Consider the following 23,981-nt stretch of genomic DNA (forward strand, 5'->3'; position numbering starts at 1 on the left):
CTTTAAATGAAATCGGTCCGATGAGAGCTGAGAAAAAGTAGCAACAGACACAAAAAAAAAACATAGTAAAATTAATACTTTCTCAGCTTCGCACCGAAGCTAATAAAAAGCGGGGAACTAGGGAAATTTTTTCAATTTCATTACTCTCAAAAAATTGAGAGTAATGTATTTAAATAGATTTGTTTTATTTTAAAAAATCGGTCCTTTTAGAACTGAGAAAAAATGGTCCAATATCTACTCAGTTTTGCATCGTATCTAAAATTATATTTTTGAACTTGATTTTTTTTAAATTAAAACAATGTCACTTTTTTTTGCACTTTAAGCAACATTCTTCTTTTCTTATTTAACAAAACATAATCTATACACAGAAACAAAAAAGAAACTTGATAAATATTTTATATATTGACAAATGCTTATTAAGAACATATTTTAACAATATTCATTTAAAATTAAAATTTATAATTTATATACTAATTGTCTTACACCTCTATAAAGATAATAAACACATTTTAAACTCGGGCGGGGACGTATCTAAAAATTCTTAATAGGGAAATGTACAAATATAATTTTTTAATTTGACAACCCAACCATAAATGTTTTTATTAATATTGAGCTGTTTATAAGCAAAACAAAAACGGTTGAATTTGGTTTTTATATCAAATTTATTAATACAAATATTAAATTCTTCAGCTAATTCAAAATATAAATGCATTTTAGCATTTAAAAACATTTACAAAACTAAGTATTCTGTTGAAAAAAACCGAAATATATATTTTTTTTAGAATAAATATAAAATCTTAACATAATTTAGAAATAAACTATAAAATATTAATGAATTGATCAATGTAATAAACCAAAAAAAAGTATAAAGGTGTACAATAAAAATAAGTAGAATATTTAATGGTGGTAAAAGGGAAAATGGATGCAAGGGATAAAATTGTAGAATGTATAAATATCGGCATCTCGGGGATGAATAATATTGAATGAATGATGTTATTACGCAATAGATTGTGAGGTTCGAACGCATAGGTTAAGTTGTACTTACCTTATGTCACGCAAGAATACTTTAAGTAAACCAAAATTGATTCTGATATTAAATACACTACGTATATAATTCACACTACACGTTATAAAGTCTATTAATTTACGAAAAATATTTAAATTTTATGTGATACGAATTAATTACACAAAATCTGTTACTGATTTTATTTGTAAAAGATTCTAAACACTATAATAGAAATATAATTTTATAATTTGTCCTTATTTAATTTTTTATTATTGTTAAACAAGTATTTTTTTTTTTTTTTAGAGAGAGAATATATTTTATTGAGACATTGACAACAATATTTTTTAAATCTTCCTCTGGCCTGGCCAAAACAAGATTCAAAAATATTTATATTTAATTAAACTTTTAATACAAGTAAATATGAATGAAATTTTGAAATGATGAAATAGGAAAAGAGAGTGATTTTGAAACATATGAATATTTTGAAGAAACATTCTCGTCTTCGCAATATGATGACAATTTTTTTTTTAATAATTATTTTTTTCTTGAAATTTTCTGCATCATGGTCAGTGTTACACAATTGATTTAAATCAAAAACGTCTCGATTTCTCTTTACATTTTTAAAAATTATCCTATAAAAAAGCAATAATAAATACAAATTTAAAAAGTAGAAACACTTAATTGTGAATAATATCATTCACACATACTGGTTGATAATAATATATTTCTTACAACATGAGTATTCCAGGTCTCTAGGTTAGGATTTTTAACATTCAATTGAAGTTTGTCATATTTTTTTTGACTCAGATTTAAAGTATCATTGGAGTAATATTAAATTCTTTTATTCTCTGTCAACAAATTTTTGTGTAAATTTGGACACCATCTTCAAATTTGACTAGCACAAATGACCTAAAAAAAATTAACTATTTAAATAATAAATATTATGACTAAATAAATAGTCAAATCATTTCAATGATTACACAGTTATGCAGAAATAAAACGCATACAATTAAAAATATTATTAAATTGGAATATGATGAACAATGGACTTACGGTCTGATTACATAGGCAGTACTTGCCCACCACGATAACAATTAAATTGGAATATTATCTTCTTCATCAACACGTAGAAGTGAAATGCATAATAATGAGCTGCACTTGCTATTTTATAAACAAAGTATTTACACATAAATATTTGAATTGGCCAAAATGATCTCATGTATAGTTTAGACACTTTATATATGATTCACATGAAATAGAATACAAACTTTTTTTAGGAATTCCTATTATTTTATAATAGTGATCATTTTTATTAAAAGCAAAATTTTCTATCATAACTATAGATCCGTTGCTTAATCGAAAATATTTATCGCCTTCAATTTCGGAATCAAATTTGAGACAACCTACTTTATAAATAGCCAAACTGAATAGTGGATTTGTTAATCAAATTTTATAGAACATGAAAATTAGGTGTTTTAAAACAAAATTTATCATACAATACAAAATTTCTTGTTATCTCATTATCATTACACTGAACCAAACATTTACTCTTACATCCTTCTAACATATAAATTATGTTTCAATTATATTAAACATATTTTCTAGATAATTACTACATGAAACTTCAGTTATCATAGGTATTCATATGTGCGCCTCACTTCAATCTATTTTTAGAAATGATAATAAATTTTGAAATAATGTGTTAAAAGTTGTAATCAACCCCAGTCATTATTAAAACTAAAACCTTTTCCTGTTATATAAACTACTTAAATATGTTTCTTACTATTTAATAAAATAAAGTTTCCTGATATAGAAGTGATAATGATAGAGGATCGCCTCCACCCAGAACTAGTGCTATCAAAATTTTTTAAAACCAATATTTATAAAATATAGCACTAAAAACCTTTTTTTACATGGTCGTTACTTTCCTTTTTAGCAAAAAAAATTTCTTTAGCATACTTACCAAGTAAATAAATTAATTCGCTCTCGTTAATATGAGTTCTAAATACTCCTATGCTATTATATAGAAAAATAATGAACTTAAAAAGTACTAAAAAGATTAAAAAAAGTCAGAAAAAACTTCAAGTACGTTATTATAATAGAAGAAATCGAGTGGTTAACATTAAAAAAAATCTATATATAAACCTAAATATCACCTGTAACTTTAAAAAATTTATTATAAAATTTTACAGACACAATAAGAATTTTTAAAGTATCTCTAAAACCTTGATAGTAAATTCTAGTAAATTTAGTTTTAATTATTGAAGCATCCATATTTTATGAACAAAAAAACTCATAAAATTAATAATTAAATTGCACAAAACATAATAATAAAAAATATAATTATTATACAAATAACATTAATTTTGATTATAATTTAGTTACAAGAAATAATTGATCTATCATATATAACAGTATATTCTTTTGATTCTTAAACATACAACATAAAATAAAATATATAATTCATTTTTTATTTATCATTACCTATAAACTATCTTATAATATAAAAGTTATTTTTAAGTTTAATTTATAAAAACAGTTTATAAAAATAAAATTTAACTAAAAAGGCACTTAAATAACAAAATAAAAAGACCCCTAATTACCTTTTTACTAAATTCGGTCAACAAAATGGAATGTTTTTAAATATAAATTAGTAAATTATTTGTAAAAACTCTTACAAAATTTAACATCAATAATAAGTGTATAGTCAATGTAAATAACTTTGATTCTTTTTAATCTATTAAACAGAATCATTTTGATATGATTTTTCTTGAAATGACTTGATTTTTAAGAATATCAATATCGAAATGGAGTCCATGTACCTGAATGTTCATCACGTCTGTAATATAATGGACGATTATCCCTAAAAACAGTCACTGCAGGAAATGGATGGTCTTGAACATACTTTAAGGATGCTCGTATCTAGAATATATAATTTGTAAAATGATTAAGATGTAGTAAGTCTCAAAAATTTAAATAAATAGAATTACTAATATTGTTATTGAGTTATATTGATTAATTATAATTATAAGTTTTACCTAAAATACATTTAATATCAAACAATTACTCTATTTTATGCTCCTTAGTATTATTTAGAATGTTGATATGATATAAAAACTTCTAGCTGAAAGTATTATATGATTTAAGATTAATATAATAATACTTACAGCCATAACAGTGTGAGGGGGTTCAACATCTGGTGTAGTTGATAAAGCTTGTAAAATAAATTCATCAGATTGTTGAAGCCACAAATCCACACTGCGCATTGGCTCATAATTAAAAGGACCAATTCTCAAAAGACCCAAACTGCAGTCATACACGTCCAAAACCTAGCAAATTTTACTTTATATTATTAGTTCAATGAAATAAAGTTGTTTAAATATTAAAACATACAGGTTGAAGACCAGTAAATAATCTTGCTAATCTGAGTGGTTGTTCTGGACCTTTATCTGGAAAATTTGCAGGGAAAACTTCACCGCTTTTAACCATTACACCTATAAATTTCAAAATTAATAAATTTATATATAATAATAACATTTCATAAATGTATGAAATATTATTATTCCAAATGTTATTACAAAATATATTGATTTTCATTACCAGCTCCATACAGTAATGGCCAGTGCACATTGTTTCTCATTATAGTATTTAACTCACCAACACAAGCGAGTACAAGTTCAATCTCGACTTGTTGTTTATGAATAGCAACTGTTAATAGAAAAATATGATAATTATTTGAACAAAGAATTGTATTTTCAAATTATGATTTACCCATTAAACTGTAAAATACTTGCTCTCCATATCGTAAAACATGAGTGAATCCACCAATTATTGACATTTCTATCTGACCATCTGGAAATCCAATTGAGAGCTCTTGAATTCTATGTACCATATTCACAACACATTCTTCAGTACAAGAACCATCCAGATGAGCAAACCCTACAGCACCTGACCCTAAAATAAAAAAAAAAATTAACTTATACAGTTTATAGTATAGAATTAAAAAAATATTACCAGTATGTCGAAGCACTAAAATGATGCATGTGGTTACATCATCAGAACCAATTATTGATACATTTTCTATAAAAATTTAAAAAAATTTTAGCAATCTATTTTTATCTAAAGAAAAATTTAAAAACTATAATGTTCCTGTCAGTGTTAACTTACTGTCATGAGGTACAGTCACAGCCATTTCCCTTTGACTTACATACAATAAACCAATAGGTCCAATGACTTTTGTAGGAATTGTAAGTAGTTGAGACGCAGAATCCCGTAAAATAGGATGATTTAGATACAGTGTCCTTGTATCTGGAGGCGGTTCACCCTGAATAACACCTTGCACTACCAACACCATTCTGTAATCAAATATGTGATTATAGAAAATCATATTCAAAAATAAAAACTAAATTTTAAAATATGAAGCCATGATACAAACTTGACATAAAAAAATAAAAATAAAAATACAATGAAAATGTTATAGAATAACAATAATATGAATTGTCGAGCCATAATACAGTATAATAAAGAAATATTAAAAATCAAGAAGATAATAAATCCCCTGGGCTAAACATTTATTTATTGACACATAATCACTCTATTAAAACCATAAAACTAATTTAAAATATAATTACAAATAATTTAATACATGAAAGCAATAGAAATATTTAAAAATAATTACGATACAATTAAATTGGGAAAAAATCATTATTTAACAGTAAGCTGTCAAAATGTGGTAATATTAATTAGTGATAACGTCACTAGGTGTAAATAAGGAAGTTTTTTGGGGGTCCTTATTTATATCCTCATTATAAGTCTATGACATATAAATATATGAATACATATTTATAATAGCAATTAAATATAGTATGAAATTGATATTTAATAATTTAGTATTGTAATCTTTACGGAGAAATTATAAACCATTTTAAAGTAGTTGTATATTTCGTAACTATTATGACAAACATGTATAAAAAAAAACAAAAATTCATTTTTTAAGTTAGATATAATTTAAATTTATGTTAAAAATCAAAATAAATATTTTCAAATAATAAATAGGATAATTTCCCTCTAGTTACGGTAATTATACAATGCACTTTCAAAATAATAAAAAGGAGAATTTAAAGTAGTTCAAATTATCTAAGCTATTTTTCTCGACATAGAATGTAGGCATTGGCAAAAATTTTTTAAAAAGTTTAACTTTATTTAAATATAAATTTCATTCATATAAGATTAATGAAATTAAAACTCTAGTGTTAAGTCGCGCCTACCGCCGTAGGTGAACGGATGGGTGACCATGCGTGCGCTTCTACGGTGGCGAAAAAAGCACCATGTTCCCAGTGCAGAAGGCAACGGGAAACCATTGCACTTAAATTTCCCCAGGACATACCAATCCAATTGGTATTAACCAACCTAACAGTTGTTAAAAAAAAAAAAAAAAAGATTAATGAAAAAAAGGTGACCACATCACTGTAACTACTCTTTGTACAGTATTTTAATTTAAAAAAAAAATGTCGGATAAAAAGGATTTGTATAAAAGAATGCAGTATTTCTGAAACATTTTTAAAAGTTGCAAACTTTTACTCGTAAGTTAAGTTTTGATCCCCTTTGTATAGGGAAAAAATTCGATTTAAAAAAAAAAATCAGATGAAAGGGGTATACAAAGAGGTACATAAAGTACTTTTAAAAGAAAAAATTGTATTGAACCATACATTTTTCAAAAAGATATATCAATTTAAAGTAGACAATATAAAATCAAATATCGAAAATTTTAACACAAAATAGTATATAAAATTAATTTTTTTTCTAATTTTTAATATATAACATAAGCTTTAATTTAACATGTGTTTAATGGATTCAGTATTTCCGGAATATTTTCAAAAATTAAGTAGTAAAAGTTGACTATTCCTGAAATAGTTGATACTTTGAATATCCTTTTTGTGGGTATATTTTCAAAAAGTTTATATAAAATAAAAGGGAACTACCAGAGGTATTCATAATAAAAAATTTGTTTTGATTCTTTTATTTTTAAAAAAATTATGACAGTATCATGTAAAGTATTATTATTAAAAGAATTGTTTTGGAGCATTTTAACTACTTTATTATTGCAACTTAGTGGAATTCATTATATGAAAACCTATTACTAACTGTTACAGTTGTACAAACCTGGTATGCTGAAACAATAAATTAGTTAAGAATCATTTTTATTACTTAGACGTATATTTCTTTAATAAAATTTTTTTTATTTTTTAAAGTTACAATAATGTTTTTAAAACGTTATAATATTATATAATTTTAACATTATAAAAATGTTTTCATAGAATCATTTTTTTTTTAACTGCTGTTTAGCTGTTTTTTAAACTTTATTAAAGTTTTAAAAAAAATATATATATAATCAAGTCAATGAAACTTAATTATTTGTGAATTTTATAAAATTAAGTTTATACTAAATTAATAATAAACGTCAAAATAAAAGTAAGTCAATAATCAAAATTATTTTATATACTTCTTACTTTAATCAAACATATAAACAGTTGTGTAATATAACCAAGCAATTAATAGATTACACAATAAAAATCGCCCCTTCTAATTTTACAATAATTAAGATAGTTGAACTATCATGATTTTTTATATTAATTTAAGTGCAAATTTTCCAAATATAAAAAATACTATTTTCATTATTTTTATAAATTAATCAACGTTAATTTATTTTAATAATTAAATCATTGGCACAGTCAATATGAACATGATGTTCATTTTGAAAAAGAGTAATATTTGTAACGACTAAATATTTATTATAAACAAAAACAAATATCTTGTCTATAATTAATGAAAATCCAATAAGTATCTTACCATAAAAATATGGTTTTCTCCCTTTCGTCACCAAAAGCAATCTCGTTAACTATCGACACTTCCCACTAACAGAAGATGTATTATTATAATAATAAATTCGCTTGCAAAGACACGGAGAGAATGTCGAAGAGCTGACCGTCGACAAAATACATAAACCGGTTGTACGTGGTTTACCCGAGTTGACGGTCGACCTCTATCCACCCGCACACATACGGATCTTTATTTTTTATTATTATTAGAAAGTACCGTTCTGTTTGCTAGAGAGTGCATATTTCTCTATACTCTCTTCTTCTAGACCTGCGAGAATATAGGTATCTGTTTACCCGTTTGCCGAAGACGGAGTAAGTATTTGTACTAAGACTTTCCTGTACGCAATTATAAATATAAAAAGAATAAAATAGCAAGAAAATGCCGCTCATATATTACAATCACCTGCTCATTATAAACGTTGTCGTGATACTTGGACATGTTACTACATGTAACGGAAATACACCTAATGGTGTGTAAAATAAAGGCGATACTATAACCAGTCAGGTTATTGTAGCTTCTATAAGTGTTTAATATTAATTATAACGCATTTCAAATGACACACAATTTTATACAGTCAGTATATTGTTTGTAATTATTAAATTACAAGCTTCGTTTAGTTCAATTATAATCTAAAAATTCGTCTACAAAAATATTTAAATAGAGTTTTAAACTATTCACGAATTAAAAAAGTTATCCTTTAGGCTATAATTTTTTTTATCAAAACCATAAATATAAACTGTAGATGATAATTTAGCGAAATAAATTTGGTAATACATCACAAGTTTTACGAAGTGTTAGAATTTCGATAAAAAAAAAATGAAATAATATGAAAACTGAAATACAAAATAGAACATCATATTCATTAAAAGTTCAAAAAATTTCTACATACATTTAAAAAAAATTTTTTTTTTGAAATCTATTTTTTCATTTCTAATAAATAATCAACTAATAAATCTATATTGAAGTACAACACTAACAAGAAAACTTAAATTCAATGAGATTAAGGACAGGAATTTTTTTAACAAGTTGTGACGTTTAATAGAAGTTTAAAATAATAAATAACTTAAAATTAAAAATAGTCAAGATTTGATAAAAAAAGAAAATTAAAAGTAGAAGGATGCTCAATAATATAAAAGATAATCATATTTTATTTTAACACTTTTTATGGAAAATGTTTGACTATATTTCATTTATTTGTTAATTCAAGTTACTACAGATGGATGGATGAAAAATGTTTAATTTTAGTAGTCTTGATAGTAGAAAGTGGTAGGTATATTAAAATTATTCCATCAGTATACTAGATGAACAAATATCGCCGCTTATTATTTAATTATTAATGGAAAAATTACAATAAAAGTGTTATAGTAAATTTAAATATTCCAATTTATGTCCATTAATTGATCGTTTTTTCAATTTACTAGATTAGCATAAAGTAAGCTTACATTTAAAATTATAACAAAAAAATAAATATACATCATTTATATAGTCTTGAGAAAACGGAGGAATTTTACAATTTACATTATTATACTTTTTAAGTTATTGTCGACGTCTCTAACCGGTCATCAATACAATACATCACAACACAGCGTCGGATACAATACACTGACTACGAAATATTGAATGCATTGTTCCAATAGCATAATATTAATAAATATATGTATTCTTAAGTAGTGACTGAATTTAAATGTAAATGATTTTCTTTTACCGTCAAATCATCTTATACTTGCAACTTGTAACAATTAACTTGTAACAAAACAGTTGAATAATATTTGGAATGATGTAACTTTTACATAAAATTAAGAGTTACTTATCAGCTAAATATTTGCTATATATTTCATATTAAATAAAAAATGAATATAAGGAATCATCCAAATAATAAAAAAAATGATACAAAAGCTGAATATTACATAACAATGTATAACCGATAATTTCGCTGATTTAATCTTAAGATAAGTTTGACAGTAATCATCTACTACTTTTATGTCTACAATAAAAAAAAAACATTTTCTCTTTGGATCAATGACATTTGGTTTACACTATAAATTACTACTATCGCTATTTAATAACTATTAATATTTAATGTCAATATAGTCTTAAATAGACAAAATTTTTGCCTATTCATGTTCAATGTTTATTAAAATTTATTAAAGAAACTCAAGTACAGGCTTCTGGCTTTTTCTCTAATTCTGTTTCTCGAACATTAATATCAGTAGAGTTAGAAAGTTAAGTATGGTGCCATATACTTTACAAATAAATATTTGTTGTAAATTATTTCACATTATACATTTAAAGGTACAAATATCTATCAAAGAACATCTCTGGATATATAAGTTCCCCATTTTTATTCGTACGTTTTCGTTAGTATATTTAATTTTTGGATACTAGTAAAATCTTTTTATTGTGAGACAATATAACGCGTATTGATTCAGTCAGTAAATAAATCAACTAATGCCAAAAATGAAGTTTTTATTTCTTATTCTTATATAACTTTTAATACATAGTATTATTATATCTGAGCAATTATCTTTTATTAATTATTAAGTAGTATACACAGCAACCATGTAATAGCAGAAATTTTTGTTAAGTAGAGACGTATATAACACCTTTAACTAAATATATCTATATCTATATCATACAGAGCTCGAAAATAATTTATATAATAAAAAAAACTACTAAATTAATAGAATTATAAAAATGGAATTGGTAATATAATTTAGCCAAATACCAGGTTATTATCTTATATCTTTTGTATTTTGAAATAATACTAAAATATTCTTGACTCTCAAACATAAAGTTATTGATTGAAAATAATCACAATTTAAATAATATTTCAACCATTTAGTTTACTGAAAACTGCAACCAGATTTACAATCGTTTATTTTCTCGGTGATATTTCGTTACACATTTTATACTGAATTATCAACGGCATAAAAGACTTATATAATTGTACAATATAAAAGGGGCACGAGAAAAGTTTAACACAGACAATAACGTATCCTCTTAATTACCTACCAGCATAATAAGTAATATATGTACATGGAATCATCACCAATGTAGTTATTCAGTATGTGTTTTTCATTATGCACTAGATATACTACATATGCATTTATACGAAATATTTATAGAACTTTAATGTTATTAAAAAAAAAATCTTGAAATAAAATAAATATTTTAAACTATTCAACACCTTCTTTAGATTTTAAACTATATAAAAATAAATTTTACTATAATGCACTCAGCTTTATGACTAATTAGTTTTTGAACACTAGTGGTATAAATAATTATTATACAACCAAAGTTTTTTTTTTTTTTTTAGACATTAGGCTATTGAATAACAAAAAAAATTGCTTAACAATATTCCTATGATTGTGTCAATGAAATACACAAAAAGTAAATATTTAAATAATTTACAGTAAATCGCATCTTCACTTTTGACCAAAATGAAGTTTTGTATATAAATTTCGTATAATCTTGCGTTTCTTTTTGTTATTAAACGTGTTACCGTGTTTATTTCACGATTACCCGTAAAATCATTATTTTTCCATCTAATTGGTAAAATAACTTAAAAAAAAATCAGTTATATTATAATTATTTATTTTTATATCACCTGTAATTTTTAATTATATTGAAATAAAATCATTGTTTATAGATTTTATGAAAAAACTTTTCTTGGAACGCATTACAAATTAGTGACCGAAATGAATATAATTCGGGACTGAACAGAAGAACCAACAAATCCGCTTGACTCTTCTAAAATATATATTTAATCTAAATACATCATATTACATTTAATCTAAATATGTGTAATATGTAGATAAAACAAAAATTTTCTGAAAAATTTATGACAATAATATATTTTGAAAGATACAAAAACGCTGAGGTAGAGCATTAATTCTGACAATGTACGTATGTATTACTAGTCAGAGTTTAGAGAGAACAGAAAGATAAGACAGACCTCCCGTGGATGTTATAATCGTATAAAACACGCCGATGTCTGAGGTTATCACACTACATTCTCAATGTAGATAAAAAACAGTGAATACAATACGGCGTTTTAGTTAATCAATCAACCGTCCACTGACCAGATAGACTAACAAACACCAACATACTACACACGTTAAATCATTTATCATTGAATCTGTCGGTATGTCTATCATCAGTCTGTCATCTATTATAGACAGTTTTCAAATGAACAAACAATTGACAGATCGGATATTTGAAAATCGATATTGTACAATCAAATTTCTTTTATAAATAAAGTCGTTTTAATGTTAAAAAATGTATTGTACAACATCAAAAACATTAACAAAATAATAATAATTGAATTTTATCATTTTGGTTTTAATATCCAGAAACCTCATAATACATTATAGAATATATGTATAATCTCTATGTTAGAATAATCCTCACATTTAGTGCACAAGGCAATTGAAATTTGATCTTTTTTCTTCTAACTATTATAATAATAATTTAACATATCAACATAATAAAAAAGGATCCCTTATGGCTAATATTTTTAATTTTTAATTAAAACATTGATCTTGACGATAGTTTTTTTTTTTAATATCAATTTTATTCTCAGATAAAAAGATATTCAATTCTATTACGGAGGGGGGCTAATTTAATTTCCATATTATGATATTATCAATAAAACTATTCTCAAGGATCTTCGCGTCCTAATTTAAATATTATTTTGAAGGAGCTGTGATATTCTGACTATATTCGTATAGTCTACATAGAATGTCTTTAACTAACAGCTCTGAAAGTACACAAGAGTTTAAAAAAGTAATAACTTTTCATCAAGGTAATTAAATAAGTAGCCGCCAACTATTAAGTCATGTAAAAACTACAAATTAGCAAGTTTTGTTTAAATATTACATTTAGAAAGTTGAATTTAAAAAGAATTATATTACGCCTTTAAATAAAATTGAGCTGATTTTGGAATTTATCAAAAAATTTGTTTTATAATACAAATTATAATACAAATAAAATATTTCGTTTCATGTTACTTAAAATTTTACAAAAACCTTAAATCAGTCTTTGCTTAATATGTAGAAACACTACTGTTTTAACTGACTTTAAATCTTAATTGAATTGAGATATGCATCAATTGATGGTGCATCTGCTAATTGTTACGAGTTTTAAGAAAAATAAAAATAATGCCGTAACTTATAAAAAGAAAAAACAGATTAATAATATTTTTCATATTACAATGATAAATTGTCCATAAATAAATATTGCTAATAGACAAAAACGCCTTCATACATATTATTATAAATGTAACACAAATAAGAATCAATATACTTCAATAAAAAAACATAAATAAACACATCATAGTAAAATTAATAATACCTTCTCCGCTTCACATAGGAGCTAAATAATACCAAAATTAATTGAACTCAACATGCTATCATTTTACAATAAGAATCCGACCACAATACAAAACTTTGCAGTGGGATATTAATAATAATATTCAGTAAAAAATATTTGTTTTTGGTAGATTATAAATTGTAAACCTTAAAAATGAATATACCAAATAATGCAATAAATATATCAGTTACAGCTAAAAAGTTGAATTAAATACATTTACTCGAAATAAATAAACACATATAGTAGCATACTAAGATCACCTTTCAGTAATGATAAATGTTTTTTTTCATAATACTAAAACATAAATTATTAAACTACTGATATGATAAATCATTAAGTACGAAAATATATAAAGTTAGATCAAAAATTTATCAATATTTGTTTATTAGATAATAGCTAAATAATATTTCTTAAATGAAAATTTTGTGATAAAAAAAGTAATCTAGTACACCTTTTAATAAAAATTATGAAAAATACTTATAAATGTTCTTTAAACATGAATAAATTGAAGTTTTAAAGAGAAGTCTAAACATTTTTTTATAAAAGTATAAAAAAAAATGAATAAATAGAAATATACAATAAAAATATATCATATAACTCTATGACAATAAATACAATATTAAATATAATACCATTATCTATCTAATGCTACACCCTGTATAATTATTTTACTCATATTAAAACTCAGACTAATGTATAAAACTTAAATAACATACATGAACATGCTAATCAAAGAGTCTTATCTTTTGGCTAATTCGAGAAACAATTAAAGCAGTTTTTCTTCATTGATACTGCATAAATGCTTTGATAAATTGTTATAATTGAGAACTTAAAATTAGAATTTCACTTAAATTAAATAAATAATACGATTATACTTTTCACACCTAAATTGTTTAAGGCAATCTATCAAGAAAATCTCTATGTGCTTTTATAATTAGAGACTAATTACAACTATTTAAACCTATTATATAATACTATAAAATATGATGACTACTTTTTTCCTGATGTTAATTTTTCTAATTTTTAAGATAGCAAACCAATTTAATGTATATACAGAAAGAAAAGTGATGAGGAAAAAAAGTTTTCAGTGCTCTCAAATTAAGTGCAAGCGTGCCTTAAAGCGAAAATTTTAGTGAGCCAATTTGTCATAATATGGCGTTTATTCTCTAAGGTGACTATATTACAAAATTTAGATTTTAAATGCCAACTTAATAAGGTCTAAGCTAAAATTAAATTTATTTAGTTGATTATTTTGTTTTAATAATATTTAAATTGGTTAAAAATATATTAAAGACATATTAAATAAATGACATTTTAATTCTTTAAAGCAATTAAATACAATAAAGTTGCTTACCTGAATTAATTTTATTGAAAAATGTTCACACTTTTGAGATAGTCAAATATTTGAATTTTATGCAACTCTTTTAGCTTCATTCTAATAATATTTAAAAAAATTATTTTATTATTAGCAACATCACATTTTCTTATCATATTATAAATATTTCAAAATACAAGTAATTTTAAAATTTGTAAAATGTCATTTTAATACTAATAATAATAAATTGTCATATACTTTATTAATTATTAGTTAACCTAGTAATTATTCAAGAAAGAATAAGATAGATTATTAAAAATTAATATTTAAAATAAAAAACATTTTTTTGAAGATTAAAAATTCATTATAGCTAGTGAACGTCATTTTTAGAATATTTTTGTTTCAAAGCCAGTGTCCTAACACTAATAATGTTATAATTTGCAAGGGTCACAGATAAAATAGAATGCTATACTAAACTTTAACTTACACCTGTGAGATTTGTTTTTTTATTAATTTTTAGGCAATGTTTTCATAAAGTGCAAAAATAAAAATAAATGTACTCTTTTAGAATAAATAGAACTATATCTATTAAGTATATTATTATTATATTTGTAAAAGTGGAATATTTAATAGAATTTGATTAAAAATACAAGGTTTGGTTAGTATAATTAAATCTTGTTTTCTTCGACTTAGTAGTATCATATAAATTTTGTTGTTAGGCCAAAATAAACCTGATATATTTTATTAATTTGTATAAATAACATTAAATAAATTACAATTAAATATTATGTTAAGAAATATGATTAAATATTTAAAATATCAATTGAAATATACTTAAAAACATTTTAATTGAAAACTATAGCATATAAAGATAAAAAAAAATAAAATTGAGATTCAATAATTAAAAATGTTTAATTATAACATTGCTGACATTGGTTACTAAAAAAGTCTTTATAATAATAGTAGTGAATATTACTAATAGCATTCACTTGCATAAACTAATACATGTTAAAATATTCAAAATTAGTTGATAGATATATTAAAATGTCTGATGATTTTATTATAATACTATACTCATAAATAAATCAAAAGGCTCCTTATTTAATAAATTCCTATGATTAATTTTTAAAAATAGCAGGTGCTTATACACCTGTTCACCAAAATTAATGTAGATATATTCCAGTAATTAAACCTTAAAAAGACATTTATAATTTATTTTAAACTGTTGATCAAATAACTAGCAGAGTTTTAGATTTAAACCAATTTTTTACATTAAAATTAAAGCAATAAAATAGTAAGCAGATATTTGCCTTTTTTATTGATTTTATATATTTATACACAACTAAATTGGATCAAACTTTTATCATTTTTATGGCAGTATTAAAAATGTAAATATTTTTATAAAAGATACTCCCATTTTATTTGATATACAACTTGAATTTATAATTATTTTTTATAAATACAATTCTATCTTTTAAAAAATGTTTGCAATGATTTAAAAGACATAGGGAATTTACAACTCTTTGTAAATAAACATGTGAAAATAGATCTATTGTTAGAAATTTATGTGAAAAAAAATTATTTTTTGTAGTTAAATTTATTTAAGATTGATCAAATTATACTTATTTTATATTTAAAATCAAGAAACGAACAATAAAAATATATAATAGAAACCATTCTAGAAGTATAAATATAAATGTTCTTTATATAAGCATATGATGGTATTATGTTAAAACCTCCACAATTTTCTAATAGGCTTAACCATCGTAAGATGAAAAATTGAAATGAATATTGAAAAGGAAAAACTACTGTGTTACTAGTTTATTACAAAAGTGATTAAAGCTTACATAATAATCATATTTTAAGGATTAATCATTAATTAAATATTTAAAAATAATACTAACATTGAATTAAAACAAATTGCGAGTCATCTATCTATATTTCACAAGAATAACTCGATGCATAATGTTTAAAAAACTTGCCAGCAAATCTAGAAAAAATTAAAAATAAATATTTTTCTTAAAATTAATTTCATAAAATAATAAAAAAACGCAATATTACTAAACACAAAACAATCAAAAACTTACTAAAAATGTTTGAAAAATTACACAGATAATAATACAATTCACCTGAATTTATTAATATTCGAGTCGAAATATAAGCAATTTTTCACAGAAAGCCAAACAACGTCAACTACTTAACACTATATCTAACAGTCTGTCTGATATTTGATAATACGACAAAATTCATTATTCAACTTCGTAAATATACCGAAAGATACCAAGAGATTGTCTTGTCAGTGTCGCCAACATAGAACACAGTATTGAATTCCCTAAGATACAGTTAAAATAAATTCTAAGGCAACATTTAAGGCGTCCAAATAGACTATCATACGTTCATTGCTATATTGATTTTTAAAAAATTATGATAAAATTTATTTGAAAGCTTTGATTTAAAATATATTAATTATGAGAATTTTTTTAGCTTTTACTATCATTTATAGCGATGATTGCTCTTTTGTTTTTATTTTTACAGAAAATAATATAAAATACTAAATTATAATATTTATGGAATTTTTAATAGGTAAATTCTGTAGTTTTTTCAAGAAAATTTTAAACGTTTATACAAATGATAATAGTTAATTAATAAAATCTGTTAGATTCACTGTGGTGTTTAATTCAAGCTTGATGGTATTATATCTAACTAAAAAAAAAATGATTCAAATATTATTGGTTAAATTTGTTTAAATACTAGCCTAAGTATCAATATAAGGAATTCACAAATTTGTTAAGATCTTTAAAAAAATCTTTACTATTTTATTAGATTCATTTTATCACAATACTTGACCACGAGTTTACAATAATTTATTTTAACGATAAACGTTAAAATAAATTAATTCATAGTTATACTAATTAAGAAAGAAATTTATTCTTGTAAATTAATAATTATTCAGCTTAAAAATATCAGAAAAAGGTATAGCTAAAAGAAAATAGTTATAAGATCAAACATTAAAATCATAGAATAATTAAAATGTTTTAACTATAAAATTTATATAATTTAACTACACATCATTCTATATTGTTAGATTAACTCAGCATATTTACTACTCCACTTTAAATTTAAGGAGTAGTTTGTAAGTATTTAAATTAGCAAGTTACATAAAAATAAAGTAAATTATCAAAATAAAAGTACTTTGTAAAGTAGAAATAATTAAAATCATAACTTATGGCTTGTTATTCTCTAGCCTCATAATAAATATAATAGTCAATAATTTGTAATTTTCTATGGACTCTAACGCGAGAAGACAAATTTTTAAGTGACATTGGCCCATTTTGACACAAACAATAACAATTATTATTAAATTACTTATTACTTACCTAATTAATATGATTCTTATCTTTTAATAAGTGTTGGATTATGTACATTGGTACATATTGTTAGATTTATTTCATCATTTGTTTGTAATTTTTATTAAATCATTTATACGGCATGAACAAATTATAATTTACAACTTTATTTCATAAGCTATAGTCTATAAATATTACAGTATAAACCTAAAAGATTTAACATAAAAATAAAATAATTATGAATACTATTTTTTGCTAATCAAATAAAATTATAATCAAATTNAAAAATAAAATAATTATGAATATTATTTTTTGCTAATCAAGTAAAATTATAATCAAATGTTAATAATAGTTTTACTCAATCAATGTATTCTTCTATAAAATTTTTTTTAATAATAAAATATTTACAGAAAAACTATACTTTTAAAAAATACAAAAAAAAAACTGTATTTACTAAAAAAATGTAAGTATCTATCTAAAAAAGAAAACATATCATACAATATTATTAATTGCTTCACGTTTTTCAAACTTAAATAGTAAATGCAAATTTGTTTTTTAATTTGGCACTAATTAGTTTTTTACGAAAAATAATTATTTCAATTAATTAATTTAAATAATCAAGAACTATTTTCTGTAAAGTAAAGCTGAAAAGTTTTTTATATCATTAAATTGTTAATCATTCTCTTAAAAACTAAAAAAAATGTTTATTTGCTGTTACATTGAATATTATAAATTTATCTTCCTGTATATATGAGTTAAAATAATAGAACATTAAACAAATAAAGTGAAAAACGTCATTTATAATGCTTGAAACTACATTACCTAAGTAAAATATTTCATGTATTTAACAAGTTAGTTGTTTTTCTTCTTTATCAATATATTTTAAAATTTAAATATGTGATCAATAAAGGTTATTTTTAATACATATAATAACTTTATCCAGTAACTTATCAAATATTTGTCATAGAATCATTTTTCAGAAATGAAGTAGAAAACTTAAGTATCATATCTATTATAAATGTATAGATATCGTATTATTTAAGAGCATAAATATAGCATGATTTGGATAATTTTTATTAAATATTTTCAAAAATGTAGTATTTAAAAAATAGAATATACTAGTAAGAATTTTTTAGAAATTTCATTAAAAATGTTGTATTGCCATAAGAATAAACGTACATTCAACATTTAGAATATTAAAATAGTTAAAATTTATAACAAAATACTATAAAATGGTGGATTTTTTTGGTTAATTTTTTAAAGTGAAACTTCTATTCAGAGAGTTCGACAAAAAAAAAAGATTACCGAGCTTTACGGTCAGCTATAAAGTATATTTCATATTATAATTTAGCACCGTATTTTCGAAAATTAAAATAATTTTATTTAAAATGCATTAAATAATTTTGATTGTGCATAAAAAAATTTTAAAGAATTACAATAAATGAAATTTTTAAGCGACATCCTTCATAACGAAAGAAGTTTCACTTCATCCGCGCGTACTCCTAACACGCAATTTTAGCTTCGATGCGAAGCTGAGAAGGTATTGGTTTTACTAAGATGTGTTTTTTTTTTTTTTTTTTTGTGACTGTTACCACTTTTTCTCAGCTCTCACCGAACCAATTTCTTTCAATGATACGTCAAAAGATCACAAATCGTATCTAGTCGAAGACATTACCCTTAAAAATTGAAAAAAATTCCCTCGTTCCCCGTAAAAAGGGGAAACCTCCAAAAAAAATTACAAATTTAAAAATCGCTAATTTTCGAAATTTTTTCAATTTCTTTTACTTAAAAGTGCCATAACTTTTTCAAAAATGAACATATCAATATAATTCTTTTTTATATAGATGTGTAATATCATTACCTTTCGTTTGGTATATTTTTTTCATAAATTTAACCCTTAACCTGCCCACAAGGGGGGATTTAAAATGACAACTTTTTCACAAAAAATTAATTTTTTTAACTTAAATTTTGAAAATGTTCCGGAAGGTCTGACACTTTTATATATATCTTAAATTAAAGCTAATGTAATATGCTTTATCATGAAAAAAAAAAATTTCGGACTTTATCTTATCTTCATGGTGAAAATGGCTACCGAATGCTATTTTTGTGTGAAAATTTTCGATTTTGTATTTTACATTTTTAACTTTATTATGCTATAACTTTTTGAAAAATGTATGGATCAGTACAATTTTTTCATGAGGAGTAGTATTTATATACATCTTTCATTTGACATACTGTTTTTTTAAATCCGACCATTTCCCTATATACGAGGTGGGTTCAAATCTAAAAAATGCATGTAGAAAGTAGAACTTCTTCAACTTAAATGTTGAAAGTGTTCCGGAAAGTCTGACACTTTTATATATATCTTAAATTATAGCTAATGTAATATACTTTATTATGCGAAAAAAAAATTGCGGACTTTATTTTATCTTCATGGTGAAAACAGACATCAAAGTTTATAAAAAAAATACGATTTTTGTAAAAAAATTCATTTTTATATTTTTAACTTTATAATGCTATAACTTTTTGAAAGATGTATGGATCAATATAAATTTTTTTTTATAGATGCATGATGTCTTTACCTATCATTTGGTATATATTTTTTTTATATCTGACCCTTTACCTGCCCACAGGGGGGATTTAAAATGACCACTTTTTCACAAAAAATTAACTTTTTCAACTTAAATTTTGAAAGTGTTCCGGAAAGTCTGACACTTTTATATATATCTTAAATTAAAGCTAATGTAATTTACTTTATTATGCGAAAAAAAAATTTCGGACTTTATTTTATCTTCACGGTGAAAATGGCTACCGAATGCTATTATTGTGTGAAAATTCTCGATTTTATTTTTTACATTTTTAACTTTATAATGCTATGACATATTGAAAAGTGTATGGAACAACATTATTTTTTTATGAGAAATAATATTTTTTAATAATCCCTTTTTCATTCTACATACTTTATCTTAATTAGGATATTAATAATGAACTAGTAGATAATGTAGCTTTTGGAATAATCCACCAATTTTTTAAAATTAAACAGTATCTAATGATTTGCATCAAAGCGTTTTTTTTTTATAGTGATTTTAATCACTGTCAGATATCATTATACTTGATCCATCTATACCACGTGACCACTGTGCCGCGACCCCCCTGTGCTGGGTTTTTTTTTTTTTTCATTAATGTTCAAAAGTATTTAGTTTTATACATTTACTATAAAAATAAACAATTTTTTTAGAAAAGTTACATATAAGATCTATCCGATAGATCATTCACTCCCATATATTTTGTAGTTACTCTAAGTAACAGTTTAAACATATCTCTTACTGACCTAAAAAATAACAGTCAAGGAAAATACATTTGTTTATTGTTTAATTTTATATTATAAAAACTCACACAACTTAATAATTTTAATTAATATATTCATTCAGACTTTCATACTTTACACTATAAATTTGATGAAACATCAGAAAAAATGTATTTAAGTTATGAACTATAAATTATTCTGTATCTACTCATATTTTTCAATTCCAAAACATGAATTAACATTGAAAAATTAACTTATGAAAGAAAGGTTATTAAATTTACATTTCCACAGGAATTAAGAAAGCATTTTTTTAGCCGTCTTTTAAATAAAATAAAAAAATTACCTCTTCGCACAATAATACATGTCAACTGTAATTTTTTCGATTTTAGTGAAAAAAAGTGTATTTTGTTTTTTATTTAATTATAATATTACATTATTATAATAATAACAATTTAATAGGGACTTGATAGGGGGCTCAATGGATCATTCAATCGGGGTCTTAGCGCTTATGTTGAGCTGCACTGTCTGCTATTGGTTTCCAGATGAGTGACCATACGGAAACTTATTCAGTGACACACTCTTGCCCCATACTGATTCCCTCAGTTATAATGACACTGTAACAGTTCGACAGCAGATAAAACAGTATAGTTGCAGCCACCGACTAGCAACCATCACTCTGAAGATGGACTCTGCAATGAGTCCGAAACATCAGAACTCAACTGTAAACATGGATATATCCTCAAGCACTTCAAGCAACAAGACAATCCATGAAAGTTTTAACACATTCATAGCAGATAAAACATTCCGTCAAAGCGTTAAGACAAAGTCAACTGCAAATAATTAGAAAATGATGATTGTAATCATAATTAAAATTATTACAATAATAATGCAATATTTTAATTATTATTATTAATACTCCAATGATACTATTAATGAACTTTCTACCATTTTAATGTCTCCCAACCCAATCTTGCTAGTAAAAAAACCTATTTTTAAGAAATTCCTCAGATCCAAATAGGCCTAGAAACTAAATTACAATTATCTTGTTTCAATTCGATTTATTTTTAAAGTTTAAATCACTAAGTTTAGTGAAATTTACTACTAAATGCATTATTTAACTAAATTACATTTATACCATTTTAACATATTACAAAGTGTATAAAATAAAACAATTTATAATTTATAAATATGTTGTTCATGTATTTATGGTTACCTGACACTTTAACAAATGTTCTATTAAGTTTTTATTGATATTCTTTAATGTTATAAATGTATATACATACATATATACTAAGTTTATATATCTTTTCTATCTCTTTATAAATTGTTATAACTTTTTTTTAAGTAATTATTTCCTTATATTGACTTTTTAGAAAATAAAACCTTGGGTTTACAAAAGTATTAATTGGCCAACTTTCCCACTGAGTAGTTGTAAAGCACAAAAAAAAAAATGTTATTTTGCAAAAACAAAATCGTACAAGTTAAAAAAATATAATTTTCAACATTTTTCTTGACAGTTCCAATTTAAAACAGACCGCAAATATACTTTTAGTAGTTCATAGGCACGTTTTGAGCTTTTAGGATTCTTTAGGATATAAATGATTTATATATTCTAAGCTACGTTATATTAGTAAGTATTTTTTTGTTAAAAAAGTCGAGTACCCCAGACAGCATTATTTTCAAAATAATATTTTTATAACGTTACCAATGTAAGTCAACAATGGAGCCATTATTTTGTGTGAGGCAACTAACAGAAAAGTTTAAGGAGAAGAAGTAAAAGCTGTGTATGGTATTTATAGATTTGGAGAAAGCCTATGAGAGTACCGAGAGAGGTTTTAAATTTGGGCATTAATGAGAAAAGGAGTCCCGAAAAGGTACATTAATATAATTGAAGATATGTATGATGGCACTTGTACCTGGGTAAAAAGTGTAGGAGGAGTAACAGAAAATTTTAGGGTAAAAGTAGGAGCGCACCAAAGTTCTGCATTAAGCCCTTACTTATTTTCTATAGTGATGGATGGAATTACTAGAGAAATACAAGGAGAGGTGCCGTGGTAAATGTTGTTTTCTGACGATATAGTGTTAATAGCAGAAAATTAAACAAAGGCTAGAAGTGTGGAGATCAGCTCTCGAAGAAAAGGGTTTAAGAATAAGTAGGAGTAAGACAGAGTATACAGAGTGATTGGCTATGTCTCACATAATATCTTTAAAAATATAAGTGTTTTAAAGAAATCCATTTTTTTAATCATTATGGATCTTTGATGAGGTGTTTCATGAGAAAATTAAAATTTCGACCATCATCCCTTAGAACCATGCTTAGAACGTGTATCAACTTCAAATTTTCAAATAGCAACCCAATATTATTTTTATATATTTTTGTTAGTCATAAAAAAAAATAAATAAAAAACTAGGAATTTTAAACTAAATACGCTACTTTAAAATTTATGATATTTGATGAAGAAATTCAGTAGTTTTTCCAACACGGTCACATTATTATTTTATGTAGCGATAAGATCTACTGGTTTACTGTGTCAACGCACGTAGTCAGAATAGCGCTTATCGATTTACGACCTATAATGTTCGTGTCTATTATATTTTTTCTTAATAAACCCTAATCTTTAGAGAACCGTGGAGCACTTAATATTAAATACAATAAAATATTTTTTATTTATTAAACTAAATCTAATAGTTTAAAAGAAAAATTATTACATAATAATGACAATTAATTAATCGTCAACAAATAGCGAAATCATTGAC

At 23.8% G+C, this 23,981-nt stretch overlaps 1 protein-coding gene across 3 annotated transcripts; it reads right to left on the reverse strand.

Moving 5' to 3' along the window:
• Positions 1-3,082: 3,082 nt before the first annotated feature.
• On the reverse strand, positions 3,083-16,831 carry LOC126907106 (protein N-terminal asparagine amidohydrolase). 3 transcript variants are annotated; one of them, XM_050688175.1, is made up of 10 exons: positions 16,700-16,831; positions 16,475-16,560; positions 14,610-14,690; positions 5,174-5,361; positions 5,021-5,086; positions 4,778-4,960; positions 4,607-4,714; positions 4,400-4,500; positions 4,174-4,335; positions 3,083-3,928 (listed from the first exon to the last, which is right to left on the reverse strand). In XM_050688175.1, exons 4-10 carry the CDS (start codon positions 5,358-5,360, stop codon positions 3,803-3,805), a joined length of 933 nt encoding a protein of 310 aa, XP_050544132.1. In that variant the 5' UTR covers position 5,361; positions 14,610-14,690; positions 16,475-16,560; positions 16,700-16,831; the 3' UTR covers positions 3,083-3,802. The 3 variants fall into 3 exon arrangements, with proteins under 3 accessions (XP_050544132.1, XP_050544130.1, XP_050544133.1); XM_050688173.1 differs by having other exon boundaries at positions 16,658-16,799; XM_050688176.1 differs by lacking the exons at positions 14,610-14,690; positions 16,475-16,560; positions 16,700-16,831 and adding an exon at positions 7,856-7,973.
• Between the last annotated feature and the right edge of the window lie 7,150 nt (positions 16,832-23,981).

Source organism: Daktulosphaira vitifoliae, unplaced genomic scaffold (assembly GCF_025091365.1).
Source record: "Daktulosphaira vitifoliae isolate Bord-2020 unplaced genomic scaffold, ASM2509136v1 Scaffold_5, whole genome shotgun sequence".
NCBI classification, from domain to species: domain Eukaryota; kingdom Metazoa; phylum Arthropoda; class Insecta; order Hemiptera; family Phylloxeridae; genus Daktulosphaira; species Daktulosphaira vitifoliae.

Bases quoted from the DNA above. Each gene is read 5' to 3' on its own strand.
- LOC126907106 (XM_050688175.1), bottom strand. From the start codon at position 5,360: ATGGTGTTGGTAGTGCAAGGTGTTATTCAGGGTGAACCGCCTCCAGAT. The intron at 4,715-4,777 runs GTAAATCATAAT...TTCTATTAACAG, and splicing joins AGTATTTTACAGTTTAATGG to TTGCTATTCATAAACAACAA. The intron at 3,929-4,173 runs GTAAGTATTATT...TATATATTCTAG, and splicing joins CCCCTCACACTGTTATGGCT to ATACGAGCATCCTTAAAGTA.